At 42.4% G+C, this 19,305-nt stretch overlaps 1 protein-coding gene across 1 annotated transcript in view; it reads right to left on the bottom strand.

Annotated features, from left to right (window-relative positions):
- LOC122805959 (suppressor of tumorigenicity 7 protein homolog) overlaps window positions 1–19,305 on the bottom strand; it is a 538,611-nt gene that overhangs the window by 382,676 nt on the left and 136,630 nt on the right. Inside the window, exon 4 of the mRNA XM_044076199.1 lies at window positions 1,254–1,308. Coding sequence (XP_043932134.1) covers window positions 1,254–1,308 — 55 coding nt within the window. The remainder of the gene's footprint in view (window positions 1–1,253; window positions 1,309–19,305) is intronic.

The raw sequence follows: 19,305 nt of genomic DNA, 5'->3' as shown, positions 1-19,305 counted from the left end.
CCATGCATTCCGTATTCTTGAGATGCCCTAAGTTTTTGACCCTACAACCTCTTCATGAAGTCTACTCCAATTATCAAATCACCACCTTTTTCTATGAAATATGACTTCAGTTCTCTTCATAGTTATCCCCCAGGAAATTTCTGATGCCCTTCTCTCCAACACCTACTGGAATATCACTTCATTTGTATCATCCCCTCAAAATTCTTTCCTCAGGATAACATGTTATACAACAGAAAATTTCAACATCCCATTCAAGTGAAATACACACAAACTTGAAGGTAAAATCAGGTATTTCCCACAAATTAGTTTGTTAGCAATACTGAAAGACAGCAAGTGTAGCTACTGACCGCTTCATAAATAAATGTCACCATTAACTCACACCACCAAAAGCTGAAAAATATATTTTAACTCTTCAGTTTTATAAACCTCTTGCAAATATACATTTTATTTTCTGAAATGCAATTCAACGGCCATGTTTACAGTGAAATAATTTGCACTTGTCCGACATACAAGAATGTGTAAAGATTTGCTTGCACGTGCAATCCACTGCAAATCATTCACCACTGACTCTTCAACTCAGAGATGGAAAAAGTGTCACATTAATTAATGGTGCCATTTTAAAAAGACTGAACACTTCCTTTCAGAATAATTTCTAATCAGAACAGTTCTATAATGGTAATTCATTACAGCATGTTCACAGGGAATTTCCATTTATCCACTGCTGAGGAAGCACGGTATGACCAACACTCTCCACAATAATGGGTAAAATATGAAATACAATGTCATCCACCAATGGCTACTGCCACATTAAATTACTCTGTTCTCTACTTGAAAGTGAATATTGATTGCTTTAATTTAACAGTCTAGTGCATAATAAAAGCCAAATATTTCTCTCTCTCTTGGTAGCTGAAACTGCAGTATAGATTCTCTCCACCAGTGAAAATTATAATACTACAAGATGTTTTAATTTGCCAATGCTCAAGCACAAATGAAAAACATTTGTCTGATGAGCTATTTCAAAGTTGTGTCAAAGCATTCATATACATACAGCAAAATAAATTCATACCACCAGATACATGCAAACACACTGGCTAACACAAAATTATATACCACTGCTATTACTACACTAGAAAGGGCACATTTTGAATAGAGCCAATATGTATTACAGAAGCCATGTGTTTCATTAACACATGAATCAGAGTGCTAACAAATACATCCTGTCACATCATAGTATTACGGTAAAAGTGTAGTACCTGTTGTATTCTGCTCCCCTGAAGAGATTCAAAGGGTTTCTCCATACTGTGCATTCTAAACAAAAACAATGCATGCTGATGTTACTTAAAGGGCTATCCAATGATGTCACATGTTTGAAATACAATTTGTGATCTGCACTAATGACATCTCAGAAAAATGCTGAAGTACACAGTATACTTGTTTCAACACATTTTTAAACTTGAATATAAACTTAAACAATAGGATTCAGTTATGATGGATAAACTGTATATTTGCCATTCCTGACAAATAAGATGTGCTCTCAGCATGGAGGTGAATTCTACTTACAAAAAAAAAATTGACATAAAGCTCCCCTTTTCTATGTCATACTCAAATGAAGCACTTTTCTGTTGCTCAGACTTGCATTTGGGCTTTGCCCTCTCCACAAGAGATTTCAGTTAAGGAATTCAAGAAATTGTTGCTCTACAAGAAAGTTTGGTTAAGGTCCATCTTGACAAGCAATTTGAAGAACTAGGTACCACAGTTGTCTGTGGACATTCAAGGTATGCAGTATCCTACCTCCATTTTAGGCTCTGGAAAGAAAACAGGGAGATGGATAGATCAATGTAAATTAAACTCGGATACCACTTTATATATAAAGGAAGGATCAATTATCAAAGAAACTGTATATCTATAGAAAAAGAGCATGCAGCTCAGCTACTCTTCTTGCAGAAGTCAGTGCAATAAGTAAAACTGGTTTCCATCTTAAGAACCTCAAGTCAGTCCGATGATCTGTTTGAAATTGAGTGTTAACCTCTCTAACACAAAACTTAGATCCCAAGGAGGACCAGTGGTTTTCTGGGAGGCTTCTTATGCAAAACCAAAACCAATTTCAAATATGTTTTGCCATGAGAATGCATTGAAAGAGGGGATCCTTGGGCAGAATGATGAAGCTTTTGGTTATTGCCTATGACCAGTTCCTAAAAAAGGAAGAGCCAAAGTTGTCTGGAACAGAACAGAGTCACCACAATGAACTTGGAAGAGTCCTTCTGAATCTTCAAAAGTATGCTAAAATCAGTAGAATGGATGGAAAAGCAGATAGAAGCATTCCAATCTAAATAAAAGAAAAGGCATCTGTCTTTCAGGCCTTCTTATATATATGACTTGGTACAGAACTTTTCCAGCTGACTGTTTGAAGAGGTAAAAAGGTCTACTTTAGGAAATCTTGGAAGACCCCCTGATTCAGTTTCCACTTGTGAGGGTCAGTCCTGGTTCTGCTTAGCTCATCTGCCACACAATTTTGCTCTAACAGACTAAGTTGCCTGCAGAGTGAGGTTGTGGTGTAAAGTTATATCCCATACTAACATGACAAGGCTGTGTAAGGGGATAAGATACGGCTCCTCATTTCTTGTTTATGTACATCACTGTTGTATTGTCTGTAAACACTCGAAGAGGTCTCGAGGACTGCAGATGATTCACTGAGCTGACAGCATTTAAGAGAGCTAGCATCACGTTAAGGTGTGTATGTTTTGGTCTGTCATTTTTGTCCCAAAGACCCTGCACTTTTATAGCCATTAACACTGCCACCAAAGCAATGTCTGGGGCATATGTTGCGACTGACTGCTTTGCAGTAAGAATGGAGAATAGGAGGCCTTGATTCTGAAAATTAGATGCCTCCACCACGTAAACCCAGTTTTCACAAATTCTCAAAACTAGAATGTGAAAAGTCAATGACTGTTGATAAAGTACAGTTGTGTACACTTACCATAAATGTAGATGTTAAGAGTGTATTCACTGCTGCAGTCCTCACATTTGGGTTATCTGCTTGCAGTAGCCCTCAGTCGGCCTGATTATCAAAGTCTTGGGTCCTGCGTCGGATGCCGTCTCATCTTCCATGACGTCAGGTAGTCAGGGGTATAAAGCATGCAGCCGACACCATTACATCAGCTGTTCTTGCCCCAGATGACAGGTGCCCCCCTAATGGGAAGCAACTAAATATATATACAAGGTTATACCTCCAACAAAAAAGCAAATACACCAAAAAGCTTTTAAGCATAGTAAAGAGGAATAGAGGTATAGCCAAAAGAAGTCAGGGGACTGGAGGGAGGGTAACCAGGACTACAACAATGAATACACTCGAACATCTACATTTATGTTAAGTGTACACAACTGTACTATGTTCTTCGTGTTTCACTGTTGCAGTCATCACATTTTGGTAGATATCCAAAGCTAAGGATGGGAGGAGGAATTTAGATAGCATTAGGACCAGCTAGAAGGCCCTGCAAGACTGCAGTGGTAAAACCAGCTCTGGATTTAGAGAAAATTGGCAAATGGTAATGCTTGGTGAAAGTATGTACAGAACTCCAGGTAGCAGCTTCTAGCATGTCCCTGGTAGGGACACCTCTGAGAAAGGCTGTAGAGGTAGATGCAGCCCTGGTTGAGTGTGGTCTTATCCCCACTGGGATAGATTTTCCATGGTGCTTACCAGCAGAAATTAATGCAATGGCCTATCCATTTAGAAATGGTTTGCTTTGAAATGGCCTTCCCCTCTGCCCCTACAGCAAAAGCCACCAGCAGCTGTTCAGATTTCCTGAGAGGTTTAGTCCTGTCCAAGTAAAATCTAAGTTGTCTGTGCACATCTAAGGAGTGCAGTATCCATTCCCCTTTGTTCTGTGGATTAGAAAAAAAGGTTGGCAAATGAATGGACTGATTAAGAGCCACACTGGATACTACCTTGGGCATGAAGGAGGGATTGGTCCTGAAGGACATCCTATCTGTATGAAAGATGATGAAAGGCTCCACTGTCATAAGGGCCTGTAATTCAGACACGCTTCTTGCTGAAGTGATGGCTAAAAGGAAAACTTGTTTTCCAAGAAATGAATTTTAACTATGCACTTGCAGCTGGCTCAAAAGGAGGTAGAGTGATTTTTTCCAATACAAAGTTAAGGTCCCGGGCTGGGGTTGGGGCTTGCCTGGGTGGTCTTAAGTTTTTGGCCTCTCTTTGGAACTGCTTGAGCAGTGGATGAGAAAAAAAAGTGGTGGTTCTGTGCTGAAATGGCTGAGGCATGAATTTTGAAAGAGGAAAAGGAAAGGCCCTTGTGAAACATCTCAGTTAAGTATTGAATAATCCGAGGTAAATTGGGCGCTGCTGTGCCCATCCCCTGAATTTGGTTCCAGGAACAGAATCTTTTCCATTTTTCAGCTTAACATTTTCTAGTACTAGGCCTCCTTCCCTCCAGAATGACATCCAACACTTGTTTACTGAGGGATGGTAATGGAGAGATCAGGTAATTAAGCCAGGCTGCCAGGTTCAGGGTTTGAAGCTGAGGATGCAGAATCTGGCCCTCCTGCTGGGACAACAGGGTAGGGGTCTGAGGCAGGTGCCATGGTGCCAGCAGTAACAATGCGAAAGAGGGGGTACACCAGTGTTGGCGTGGCCAGTCTGGTGCAATCACTATCGTCCTTGGTTTGTCCTGTTTGATCTTTAGTAGTACCTTGGAGAGGAGAGGCAGAGGAGGAAAGGCATAAACTGATAAGATTTTTTCAGGTGAAGGACAGGGCATCCACTTTCCAAGCTTGTTTGTGGGGAGTCCCTGTGCAGAATTTGTCCAATTGGTAGTTCTGGGGGGAGGCAAACAGGTCTATATCTGGGCTCCCCCATTTGTTAATCAACATGTTGAAAGTCTTTGGTTCCAGTTTCCACTTGTGTGGGCCATGCGATTTCTGCTTAATTCGTCTGCCAGTGTATTTAGCTTTCCTGGCAGGAATTGAGCCTGTAGATGCACTTGGTAGCTCAAGGCTGTGTTCCACAGAGCCATGGTTAGTCTGCAGAGGGGGTAGGAGTGGATTCCCCCTGCTTGTTTATGTACCACATAACAGTGGTGTTGTCCGTCTTTACCATTAATTGTCCTAGAAGAATGTGGTCCTTGAAGGCTGTCAGGGCATTTTGTACAGCTAACATTTCTTTTTGATTGATATGCAGGTGCATTTGACTTGGGTTCCATTTGTCCTGAATGCACTTCCCTGCCAAGTGAGCCCCCCCATGCATAGTCTGATGCATCTGTTAGGGTTTGGGCGGCAAGGGGTAGAGTGAATGACAGTCCCATGTTTTGGTGGCAGGCCTCTGCCCACCAAAGGAACTCAAACTGTAGGCAAGGTATGATAGGAATCATTGCTTCTAGATCCTGAGAATGTTGACACCATAGGCTTTTTCGATACCATTGTAGTTTCCTCACATGCAGTCTTGCATATGGAATTAGGAGAATGCAGGAGGCCATGAATCCCAAGGCTTGCAGTATTTGTCTTGCAGACAGAAGGGTTTTTGTGGCCATTGGTTTGAAGTAAGCTGTCAAATTAATTTGTTTCTCTGGCATGAGGAAAGCCATCTGGAAGTTGTGTTCAAGCTTGCTCCCAGGAATATAATTTGTTGACAGGGTACAAGATGTTATTTGTTTTCATTTATGGTGTACCCCAGACAAGTTGGCACATTTTGTACAAACGCCAGATGATTCAAAAGTATGCCCTGGCTTTCTGCCTGAATTAGACAATCATCCAGATATGGGTATATTTGAATATTTATTTGCCTGCAAAATGCAATGATTGGAGCTAGGCACTTTGTGAATACCCTGGGCGCAGTAGATAAGCCAAAGGGCAGTGGAGAGAACTGATAGCGCATGTAACCTGCTGTGAAGTGTAGGTATCTTCTGCAAGACTCCCTGATTGGGATGTGCAGGTAGGCTTCCTTTAAATCCAGTGTTGCCAACCAGGCATCACTGCCTAGCATAGGAAGCAACTGGTGAAGAGTTAGCATCTTGAATTTTGGGATCACCAAAAAGGTGTTTAGGATAGAAAGGTCCAGGATAGTACACCATGTGTTGTCTTTTCTGGGTACCAGGAAAAGTCTTGAGTAGAAACCTTGTCCCCTTTCCTCTTCTGGGACAGTTTGAATAGCCCTTATACTTGAAAGAGAGAAAGTACTTTTTGAGCCTCTGCCCACTGATTTGGGGGCAGATCTGGCCAACCGTTTGGGGTTGGTAACGTGTGGAAATGGAATCGGTATCCTTGGGACACTATATTTAAAACCCATTTGCCCTGGGTAATGATTTCCCAGTTTTTTGGCTGAAGAGCAATCTTTCCCCGTAAAGGAGCAGTCAGTTGAGAAGTGCTTGGAAGTTTTAAAGTTAAGTCACTGAGACAGTTTACCATGGGGGGAGCCTTACTACTCCCCTGATTTGGAAGTGGAAGCCCCCACTGCTTAGTCCTGTGCATACCTTGGGACTGAAGCCTGGGTGTTCTGCTGATTCTGGGTTTGAACTGCGAAGGCCTGGAAGAGGCAGGAAAGGACCAATTCTTAGAGGGCCAATGCCTACTAAATCTTGGAGGATGTACTTGTAGGAAATCTTTAACAGTGTGCATAGATTTGTTTTTTTCCTCCATCTTTTTAAGTACTAATTCTGCTTCGTTTCCAAACAGGTGGTCCTGATTTAAGGGAGCATCCAGCAATTTAGCTTTTAACGTGATCTGGCAAAGATTGCTCCTCAAGCCAACCATGCCTTCTAAGTACAGACCCAGTGACAGCAGCCCTGCATGATGCCTCTAGTGAATCAAAACCAGATTGTAAAGTATGTTTTCCAACTTGTTTAAGCAGAATGCATTAAATCCTGTAAATCCTTATTTTCAGCACAGTCAGGAATCAACATAATTTTCTCTTTAAGCAATCCAATAATATGCTGCTGATACTTTAACATATAAAACTGGCAGTTTAAGGCCCTAATGGCCAAGGTTGCAGAAGTGTATACCTTCTTACCCCATCTATCCAGCACCCTGGAATCTCTATCAGAGGGGGTAGAATTTTTGGCAGTAGTAGCGTTAATGCCCTTGGGTCCCTGTGAAATGGTCTTAGGATCCGCAGTAGGATTTTTAAAAAGGAACTTGTGAGAGTCAGGAACCATGTAATATCTATCAGGTTTTCTGGGAGCAGAAGGTAAGGAGTCTGGGGCCAAGCTAGATTATGAAAAGGCATCATCAACATGTCCAGTACAGGGGGGATAGCTAAAGGCCTGTGTTGGGGCAGGAGTAAGAAATCCCTAAGCCTCTTTTTAGAATCACAGTAAAACTGGCTTTCCCAGTGAAAATGCTCCTTAAGAGTATGCAAGGTTTCACCAAAAGAGAAATCCTCTGGAGGGGAAGCAAAGGGAATAGAGTCCTCTGCATCCGAATCCTCATAGGTAGATAAGGGTAAATCCCGGTCATCAGAGGAAACAGAAATTTCAGAATCTTGATCAGAAGTATCATAAGCAAATTCAGTCCTAGGTCTCTTAGAGGGGGAAGGTTAGCTGCCCCTGATTAAAGTAATAAGGTCTTCAGCCATTATTATTTGTTTTTTAGGCATAGAGGCCTGACCATGCGGACTGGGCGTCGGTTTTCCAGGCATGGATCGAGTTTTAGGCCTTGAAGAAGATGGCGACGGTTTAATATGCAAGTCAGTAGGCCTGAGTACACCCTCAGAAGCCGGTGCCTGCACAGCGGCTCCAGACCCATCCAAGGTAGAGACATCCACAGGTTCCACAGTTGAAGCATCTCGCAGCATACCAGACTCCAAATGGGTCTCAGTAGAGGCCTCCGAATCTGAAGTAGCGGGTATTAGGGGCTGTGAAAGCGCCTCACTGAGTACTGGCGAACTGGTGACTAGCTTAGAAGTGTTGTCATCTGCTTTGGACCTAGGCGGCCTGTCTCTGTCTATATCTTTGTGTTTTTTCGGAATGTCGGTAGTCAGATGTTTACCGAAGCCATATCTGGGTAATTGAACAGAGTACCAAAATATTTAGAAGGGTAAATATACAGATGACAAATAGTTCATTGTTTAAATAAGGCACAAAACTTGACAGCGAGGTACGTCGTGGTCAGGGCCTAAGCAAGGAATACAGTACAAATGAAAATCTTTATGAGGTATTTGCTTTCCACAAGAAATACAATTATTGACTTTTACTGACATTGGTTTAGAGCAAGAAAAAGTTTCCCCAACGTAGTACTTAGCTTTAGTTGAAGACTTCGGTTCTGAAACTCGAAACTCGAAAATGAAAATTTCAGGAGTCGGCCGGCCGGCACTTGCGGACTACTTCTGCTTCGGTCACCCCACAGCAAGAAAGACTGATGTAATGGCGTCGGCTGCATGCTTTAGACCCCTGACTACCTGACGTCATGGAAAATGAGACAGCAACCGACATAGGGACCCAAGACTTTGATAATCAGGCCGACTGAGGGCTAGTGCAAGCAGATAACCCAAATGTGATGATTGCAACAGTGAAAATGTGATGATTGCAACAGTGAAAATGTGATGATTGCAACAGTGAAACACGAAAAACATCAGAACCAGAGTTTTCAGATTCCATTTTATCTTTCTCGTGAGGAGTCTAGCCAGAGTTATCATGGAAGCCTTATTTGATTGCCCTTTGCTATTTTAGGGAAATGGGGTTCCTACTTTCTTTTTGGATCCTCCCTGCCATTGCTTTTCTAAAAGCCTACTTACTTTTTTCTTCTAAAACTGTTTGCTTTGCTTTTTGCCAAAGTTAAACAAGGGAGCACAGAATCCCTTGGAAAACTTAAGGGGGGGGGGGCTAAAAATTTTGATAAGTGTCCCTGAATCAGCTTTCCCCCTTATCACACTGTCTGATACTTCTACAGTAGAAGGTCCAAACACCAAGTGTCTATCCAAGAGAGAATTTAGATTTTCATTTTTGACATCATCTAGTAGATTCACAGAATGCAGCTAGGCAAACCTCCTTAAAAGAATTCCACGTAGAGCAGCCCTAGCAGTAGTACCTAAGGAGTCATAAATACATTTTAAGCAATGAGTAGTGACTTAGGAAAGAGAAGAAACTAAATTACACAATGCAGACTTTCCCCTCACAAGGGGAAACTGATTACATGTTCCTCATACTATCTCACTTAGTCAGGATAAACTTCAACTTGAGAGCCTGACAATTTAGAATTCTAAAAATTAAAAGTTTTAGAAGCATACGCTTTTTCTCCAAACTTATCAAAAGCTTACCGCTCCTTTTGATAAAGATGAGCATTAGAATCAACCAAGTGTTTAGCAGCAGCTGGATTAAAGGCATAGCTACAGAGTCCAGTCTAGAATCGGTGTATAAAAACTTGAAAGACTGTGGAACTTTACAACAGTCCATCTGCATTTTAGGAGCAGCAGGCTAACTTGTCAGAAAAACTACAGGCTGCAACAAAAACATCCTCTAAAGCTGACAAAACTTGAGGGATGGGCAAAGGTTCCAGAAATTCCACTTGTAACAAATCATATTTTCCAAGGGACTGAAAAACTTCAGTATTCTTCCAGTGAACACATTCATCCTGGAAATAGTCTCAGAGAAACAGAATCACTCATAGGAAGAATTAGATAATACATCTACAAAGACACAAACAGAAACTTATGAAACAAATGCATGTATCCTTTCACATTCCCCTAAAGGTTCAAATTCTTGAACTTCTTCAGAGAACGAGGAGTCCTTTTTTCTTTTACCATAAGCAGTCTTGTTACAAGGGGGGTCAAAAGCCTTTACAAGACCCTAAGCCAAATGCAATAAATTAACTTCTGCCCAGAGTAACTGATGCAGAAGAAGACAAACGTTTAGTTTTCAGTCAAATTTGTAAGGAATTTCTGAATAAAGAGATGGCAGTACTGCCAGCAACAACTTCACCAGGATGGACACAACATTCTGGGTAAGAAGGGGCACATTCTCTTAACCTTTTCTCCCCAAGGCACTCAAGAGTAGCTCTCCTTGCACAATGAGGGGAGTACCAACACCACAGAGGACATGTCTAAACCCTGGTCCATGGTGGAGGTATGGACTACACCAGAGGGACCTGAACAAATGAGTGGTCTGACGAACCAGCTTTGGCCACAGCAAGTCATTTACCTTAGTCTGACACAAAATACCAGATGGCTGTGGTGGCAAAGGCTGCTTAAACAAAAGTTATGTAGTCACCATAACTATGCTATGTTGTCCATTTCATTCATCCTCAACTGATGAGTCTCAGATCTGAACTTGGATCTGCTCGGCTGCATTCCCTTAGACTTTTGGATCAGACTCTCAAGATCTTCCCTTTACCCACAATGCCTCAGTACCCTGCAATACTTCAGAGCAAGTTTGCTGCTTCAAAAGCAAAAAAGACTAACCATAGCTAATGTAGAAGGAAAGTCAACAGGAAAGACAGGGGCTCAAACATGAAATAGTGGTTCCGTATTGACCATCAGGTCACTCCCAGATGGAAAGGCAGGGGGAAGGGGGGCAGGAAGTTGAGGAAGAATGAAAACAGACAACACAGATGCATAGTTATGATGAGTACACAACTTTTATATCTGATGTTGTCATTTTCATTCATTCCTCAGCTGATGGGTGAGAGTCCCCAGCTACATGAACCTTGGGTGGCCTTCATGGAAGGATATTCCGGAGTACCACAGAACCAAAAGCAACCCCGTCTGTGGACATCAAATCCAATTTGTAATGAGCAATAAAGATATAAGCAGTGGACTAAGTGGCTGCAGCATAAATGTCTGGACCACAAAGCAGAAGAAATAGCCAAGGATCTAGTACAGTGAGCTTTAGGAGGTCTAAGCAAGTAAAGGACTCGATTGTAAACAAACAATATGCACTCTGTCAGCCGCTTTGCTAAGTTAAACTTTGGAAACTGTTTTCCCCAACCTATTGGAGGCAAAGGAGACAATTGATCTGTTTTTCTGATGTTTTTGTTCTGTGGAGATAAAAGCAGAGTTGTGTGAGCTGTTATGTACATCTTAGAGATGAAGCATGTAATCACCTTTACTAAAGTTGTTAGGGAAGAAAAATGGCAAATTGATGGCCTGGTTGATGTCTGCCTCTGAGGCTACTTGGAACAGAAAGGAAGGATTAGTTTGTAAAGTAACCTTATCTTTATGGAAAACCAAATAAGGGGATTTTGAAGTGTGTGCTTGGAGTTCAGACACTCATCTTGCTGAGGTAATTGGCAGTAGGAAGACCAATTTCCAAGAAAAAAACACTGGAGATCAGACTTGCCTGATGGCTTGAAGGGGGGTCTGAGTTAAACCCTTAAGTAACAGCGTTCGATTCCAGGGTGGAGTAGGGTCTTTAACTGGAGGTTAAGCAAAAAGTGCCTTTAAAGAAATCTTTGCATAATTTGGATGAAGCTAGAGGAGAAGCATTGTCACCAGTATGATAACTTGAGATGGCTGGTAATTGAACTTTAAATGGTAGAAAAATTAGCTCCTTCTTGAAAAACTGAAGCTAGGAAATCCAGGACAGCAGGAATAGATGCAGTAAAAGGATCCAATTCCCTTTGATTGGCCCAACATAAAATCTTTTCCCATTTAATCTTTTAAATCTTCCTGGTGGAGACTTTCTGGAATGAAAGCAAAATCTGACAGACCAGGAAGAAAAACCTGCGCTGTCTAACCACTAGTGGAATTGGAGAAACCATGCTGTTAATTTGAGACCCACAATGGTGCACCATTCCCTGAAGGATGAGAGGTCAAATCTGGACTGGGGTCCAGTATCCACAGTGGACATACAAAATGAGCCCAAAGAAAGGAGAACTACACATGACAAGGCCAAAAAAGGCAACAAGGATAACCCTGCTCTTCAAACAAAGTGCTTTCTGAAGAAATTTGGGGATTAGAGGTATGGAGGGTAAGCATGGACTACATCATCTCTCGACAATTCTCCCCGGGAAGCGATTAAGACAAATATCCTGCTGCACTTCTTGCTGTGAGGAGAGGCAAACAGATTGCAGCAAGGTTAACCTCATCAAAAGAAAATCCTCTCCTCCACTAACTGATTGAAATGCTACTTGTGAGGCATCAGAATGGACCTGCTGAATCTGTCTGCTAGCATGCTGGATTCTCCAGTATGTGCACTGCCAAAAGAAAGTGGAGATTGCCCACTGCCACACTCTCATTGCCTCTCATCAAAGGGGGCAAGATTGGGTTCCACCCCATTTGTTGATGTACCAAACCATTGGCACATTGTCTGTTTGGATAGCAATCTTTCAAAGGGAGGGTGCCCTGAAAAGCCTGCAATGTTATGACGACTGCCCTCATCTCCAGAATACTGACATGCAAACTGGTATTTTCTGCAGACCACAATACTTGGTTTCACTGTGTTAAAAGAGGTGGAAACACAAAGGGGCATCCCTTTCAAACTTCTTTGGACTGTATCCACCAAAGCAGGTAATTTCTGCAAACCCAAGTGAGTTTTATCGGTGAGGAAAAAGGATGTTGATGAATCAACCACTGAACAGCCAGGGTCCATTGAAGAATGCGCATATAAAAATGAACCAATGGGACCAAGGTTACAGAAGCCACCATTAACCCTAAAGTCTGGAAAATCAGTCTTGCTGTGGAAGAGGGATGCGAAAGAATCTGTCTCACCTGCAATCTTATAGACTGTACCCTGTTCGATGGAAGACATTCTAGTTGACTGGTGGTGTCCATGTGAATGTCTACAAATTCCAAGACCTACACTAGTTGTAGAAGACACTTGGTATAACTGATTGTGATGCCTAAAGACAGACATGGTTGGAGCAAGTAGTTCTTGCTTTTTCAAAGGAGATGCCTGGTTGTAGCAGTGAGGAGCCAGTCATTGACATAAGGAAGCACAATGAACCCAAGCAGTCTCAGGTGAAATGCTACCACTGCCATACATTTGGTGAACACCCTGGGGGCTGTGGTGAGACCAATGTGAAGGGCTCTGAACTGATAGTGACTGTCCCCTCCCCCCCAGCCTAAAGTGCACAGATCTTCGGGAGTGTATGTTCATTTTGATGGGATAGCATGCGTCCTGGAGATTAATACAGTATATCCAATTGTTCTTTCGCAGAAATGCTAGAATGGACTGAACCATGACCATCTACAACTTGAAGTGCTTTACAAACTGACTGAGATTGCTGAAGTCCAGAATACGTCTCAGGTCCAGAGAGTCTTCTTTGGCACTAAAAAGAACCTTCAGCAAGTTCAGAAAACACTCTGGTCTGTTCAGACCTCTTGGACGACTCTCTTGACTAGCAGCTTTTGAATTTCTAAGGCTAACTCTCACTGACTGGGTGGAATGTCAGGGAGTCTTTTCTGTTTGGTTGGTGGGATTTGCAAAAAAGGAATGAAATGGTCTCTGGATATAATTTTTTCACCCAGCTGTCTTTTGTGATTAATACCCAGAGACAAGCGCCCCCACTATACTCCTGAGAAAAGCAGTCGGGCAACCCCTGGGGAGCACTGGAAGGGTTTATCTGAGAAGGTATCTCAAAATCCTTGGTTATGTGGGCCTCCACTGCCACGAGAGTGGCATCTTCCACTGGAACTCCCCTACCCACCCACCTCTGGAGGACGTTTCTCCTTGTGAATCCTTGAAAGGACCTTGTGACTTCTTTCTGAACCACAACTTCCTACCTCCTCACCAATTCCTAGAAAAGGATCTCTGTGAGGTAGTAAAATGAATTCCCAGAGCAGACAAGGTCTTCCAGTCCTGCTTACTGTGGGACAGCATTTCTTTCACTGCTGGGCCAGACAAGAAGATCCATCAAAGGGATCACAGATGAATGAAGACTTGAAGGGCTCAGGAAAATCACAAGCACTCAGGCATGCCTCCTTACAACTAAGCCTGAACCCGCAGCCCGTGACGTACCTTCAGCTGCTTGAGCGATTAATCTCATAGATGTGTTCAAGATAGACTGAAGGGTAGAGCTGTGTAGTTAGCCATTTGAGCTCCTCCACAGACATGGACCCAGGAAGACATTTGGAGAGTTCTTTAATCAAATCTCTCTGCAAACTAGTGAAGTGTGCCAAATAATTCAGTCACCAAACGTCACAGAGGCACAAATGCACTTTCCAAAGCTGCCCAATGCCCTGGACACTCTGTTAGGGGGATGAACAGAAAAATTCTCTTCTGCCAGCTCTTTCTGGTGGCCATCATCACAACCATGACATCCACAGGAACCCATTTACTTCAATGGGATCTGTTTTTGGAGGGGCAAGAAGTTAGTTGAGGTGACAAAGAATGGACTTGAAGGTATCTGCTTCCTTCTATGCCCGTTGAGACACTAAATCTGCAAGGTCATCAGCCGGTGGGGGCGTAAATGACTCCTCTTGGGAAGGGGGATTGGAAGACCATCCACCTTCCTGGCTACGGATCTCAGGAATGTTTCCTAAGGAGACATCTTCTGGTGGACACCTTGGACACCCCTCCCATTCATCAAATTCAGTGTCTTTGGTCAAAGATTCCTGAGGGGAAATCAACGTGCCTCCTACTGCACAACCTCTTCTGGGGGATCTCACCAGTTGGATGATCTGGAGAGGTATAGGAAGAGAGATGTTCCTGCAGAGGAACTGCCTGGAAGCTCAAATAAGCTGGCTGTCTCTGTGGGACAGCCGGATGAGGTTCAGAACTGATGTTGGTAGAGGGGTAGGATCTGAGGCAATAAGAGTAAATTGGACTCTTGGATGAGAGAAAGCCATCTCCACCACCTCAAAGGCAGAAGGACCAGGAGAAGCCATTGCTGGCCACACCAGAGCCAAAACTCCAGGGATTGCAAAGACTGAATTCTGCCCAGGCCCCTGCCATGAGGGAGTAGTCGGACCGGTACTGTTCAGCACTAAAGCACTTAGGAGAAGTGATGGCTCCAACAATCCTGAAGTCAAATCCATCCCCCCAGATCTGGTGCAGAAGCTTCAGCTACACGACTTGTCTTGCGGTAAGAGGACTGGTGCCAAACAAGTCAGTGACACAGCTGGAGTCAAAGACCTACCTGTCTTCAGATCTGAAGCATCACCTCTCAAGATTGTAGGCTCCAAAATCATCAGATGGATCATAAAAAGAAATAAGTGGGTGAGAAGCAGGTTGAAGGCTCATGGATTCCAATGGGAAGCAGAGCTAATAACACCCCCTTCTGAATCTGAGCCCTGAGAATCTTCCTCATCATCCTATCCACATCTGCTTCGGACAGGCACCAGGAGGACCTGACAGAGAACAATGAAGGGGGATGTGGCATCCTCTTTGGTGTCTCCTGTAAAAAAGGTGGCTGGAGTTGTGAGGAAATGGGCTTCAGAGTGAAACAAGGACTCTGGATTCTGAGAGATTTATGAGTCCCAACAGTCAGATCCGAAAGAGACTGAGCTGATCTTTTCACAATTTTGGCTGGCAGCTCTGAGGCTGGAGCAAGTTTCGGAGAATGAGTGGGAGGGACTGTTTTCTGTGCTGCCTGGACTCCAATGAAGATTTTTTGTTTCTTACTGGGGTTTGAGGCCCTGAAACAGATGCAGCAGCAGCAAAGGAGACAGTGGAAGCAACCGTTTCAAGACCAGCTTACTGCAGCAATCAATCAAGGCCAGAGAGTTAAACCCAGCACAAACAGAGCATGGAGTTTCAAGGTTGGCTGCTCCCAAATAATACATGTACTCCCTGAGGTCATTAGGACTGGGTATCTGATGCCCACAGGAAGTGCACTTTTAAAAACTTATGGTATAGGGAAATAAAACAAGGAGACAAAACAACAAAAAATAGGATGTTTTTTGAGAAAATTACAGAGGCGAAAAATACCCGTGATGGTATGCCTGAAATACCATTAGAGCGGGTATGAAAAAAAGGAAAGTAGTACCAACAATGGTAACCACAATTACCCTAGAATAACAGGTAAGAAAGAGGAAAAAAAATGTGAATACTAGAAACCCAAAAAACTAAAGGGAGGAAGAGTGAAAGAAAAACTGACAGTAAGACAAAATGTAATAAAATTAGTTAATTTCACTCATAAAAAAGTATATGGAAACACCTTATATTTATTTATTTATTTTATTTTATTTTACATTTGTTGACTGGGATAGTCCGACTGGATGCATGTCCATTTTCAGCGGAGGCCCGGGGAGAAAAGCTCCAAGGGTAAGCAGATACAGCATTACATAATACCAGCATTACATATTACAGACTATTTACAGAGATTACATAAGTAAGCAAGTTAAACAAGTTCCACAGGTTACAGTTAATCCTGAGCACAAGTCAGGATTAAATGAAATTACACAGTAAACTGGTTAACAGATTTTTACACATTCTAGAGAGAGTTAGCCAGGCTTGATACAATGACATAGCCAGTTAAGTGACAAATGTTGTTTGAGTCCAGCTTTAAATTGACCTAAGGTGGAAAGTACGGTAATATCAGCTGGAAGAGAGTTCCAGGATCTACTTACAGAGTTTGCAAAGAGAGAATCACCGGCTGTGTTATTAATTTTGCTAGTCTGAATTAGTAGTTTGTTAGAGGATCAAAGCGGTCTAGGATTGTTATAGGGGGTGATAATATTTTTAAGTGCAGGAGTATTGTCCGGATTATAGAGGATTTTATAGGCCATAATCAGTTGGTTATACTGGATTAGGCTGGGTAGTTCAAGCCAACCAAGCTGATTTAGATTGAGGCAAGGACGTGTCCTAAAAGGCAGCCCAGTGGCAAACCTGGCAATGTGGTTGTAGCAAATTGAGAGTTTGTTAAGGACAGTCTTGTTCAAATTCGAGAGTAGAGGGGATGCATACAGAAGGGTTGAAAGAAGGTGAGAGTGAGCTATGGCAATTTTAGCTGGAGGGGTTAGGAAGGCTTTTATTCTGTAAAGTGACCCTAGTTTTTTATTGATGGTTTTGATAGTTTGGTTAACATGTAGGTCAAATTTTAGATTATTGTCTACGATGACACCTAATAGTTTTGTAGATGGGTCAGGGGAGATAATTGTGCCATCATTTGATTTTATGGTAAAGGTGAAAGCGGTAGACCTACGTGTTGGTGAAAATAACAGCATTTTAGTTTTTTTGGGATTTAGGATCAGACGACATTCAGAAAACCAGTTTTCTATTGTATTAAAGGTGGTCTGGGTAGCTGACCATAACTCTACTGGAGATGTGGCTGAGCAAATCAGAGTAGAGTCATCAGCATATTGGATACAGCTGACTTTTGCAATGACAGTATAAAGGTCGTTAATGAAGATGGAGAACAACAAGGGCCCTAGTATAGAGCCTTGTGGTACTCCGAGGGTGTTAGAAGGTTAGAGAGTTTGTTCTGCCAGAGGACAGCCTGCTGTCGACCATTCAGGTAGGATTGAAACCATTGGAGGGCTCCAGTGTCTAGACAGAATGTTTGCAGGGTGTGGATTAAAAGTTGGTGATCAACCATATCGAATGCCTTGGAAAGATCCAAAAAGAGGGCTGAGGATATATAATTATTGTTGTGATTATGGTTTATGGTGTTAGTAAAGGCTAGGAGGGCTGAAGTAGTGCTGTGATGAGGACGGAAGCCATGCTGAGTGTGTCTGCCATAAGGCGATTTTGGATTAGGTGGTGCATGAGTTGTCTATGAATACATTTTTCCATAATCTTTGCAAGTGGAGAGAGTATAGCTATTGGCCTATAATTGGAGAATTCAGTTGAGCTGCCTCCTTTGTGAAGTGGGATTACAAAGGATATTTTCCAGATGGTGGGAATTTTAGCTTCTACTATGGTTCTATTGATTAGTATTGAGACGGGGTAAGCAATAGCATCAGCTAATTTTTGTAGGTACTCGGCAGGGAGTTGATCAGCAGAAAGTGTAGTGGGTTTTAATTTTTTGATCAAGGTATGGATAAGTGAAGTGGCGACTGGTTGGAAGCTGAACACAAGTAGGTTTCTAGGGGTGCTACTTTCAGGACCAGGGGAGCTAGGTGGTAGATGGCTAGCTAGGGCTTGAATTGTCTCAGTAAAGAATTGGTTAAAACTATCAAAAACATCTTCAGGGGTTTTAGCAATAGTAGTAGCACGGATTGGGGTTGAAGTTTGTCCAAGATGTAGTAGATTATTTAAACCTGCCCAAAACTTCTGAGGGTTATTTTGGTTTACTGTCTGTAAATTACAGTAGTATTGTTTTTTGTCTTGTAAAATTGATTTTTTGGTTTCGTTCCTGGATTGCCTGTATTTAATGTGATCTTGAGGGTCTTTAGAAGAATGCCATAAAGCCCATGCTTTGTTTCTAAGGGTAATTTTGAGTTTAGACTCTATAGAAAGCCATGGTGCAGTTTTTGCCTTGGTTCTCTTTGAATGAACAGGTGCATACAAATCAAGGATCTCAAGGAATTTGTTGTTAAAGTATGCTACTGCTTCCTCCAAGGGGAGGTGTTTTAGAATAGACCAATTACATGAGTTTAGTTCTTGTTGGAATTTGGCAGGGTCAAAGTTTTTATTGTTTCTAACCTTTCTGAGTAAGGGTTGTTGGGAATTAATGGTTTTGTGCTTAATTACATATGTGAGAAGGTGATCGCTTAGGCCATTAAGGAAGGTACCCAGAGGTGTACAGTTGGGGGTGACTGTTTACGAGTACCCAGTCAAGTATACTTTCTTTTTGGTTGGGTTTACCTATCCTGGTAGGGGTGGATATGATTTTTGGTTGGGTTTACCTATCCTGGTAGGGGTGGATATGATTTATGTAAATGCATGCAGGTTAATATGGGTGGTTGGGGATTCGAAGGAACAGGTGCCCCAGTCTATGTTAAAGTCTCCAAGTAGTAGGGTTTCTTGGGGGTAGTGACATGATAGCCAGTGCAGGATATCTTCAAATGTAGATATATTGTTACCTGGGGGAATGTACATACAGATGATATTAATGCATTTATTTTTATTAAGTTGCAATTTGGTGGCAAGAATCTCAGAGTTATTAATCTGAGGAGGTTGTATTACATCTATGGTGACATTCAACTCAGATTTATAGAGTACAGTTACCCCACCCCCCTTCCTCGAAGCATGATCCAGCCTGTGTATGTTGTACCCAGGTGGTAACACTTCATTGTCTTTAGTGTTAGGTTTTAACCAGGTTTCAGATAAACAGAGAATCTCAGGGGAGTGGACATCCAGAAGGGCATGCAATTCATGTACCTTGTTATTAATGCTTCTAATATTGAGATGACAGACTATGAGAGAGTTAGTTGGCCTATTAATTGTAGGTTTGTAGCTTAGATTACAAGTAGAAGGGGTATGTGTATCTGAAGTGAGTGGGCCAGGGTTGGGGTGAATATCACCACCAAGTATTAGGTTG

The sequence above is a fragment of the Protopterus annectens genome, chromosome 7.part0, assembly GCF_019279795.1.
Source record: "Protopterus annectens isolate FY-2018-M chromosome 7.part0, PAN1.0, whole genome shotgun sequence".
Lineage (NCBI taxonomy): Eukaryota > Metazoa > Chordata > Ceratodontiformes > Protopteridae > Protopterus > Protopterus annectens.
Note: the sequence above shows the minus strand (reverse complement) of the source record. Positions and strands in the feature narration are given on the sequence as shown.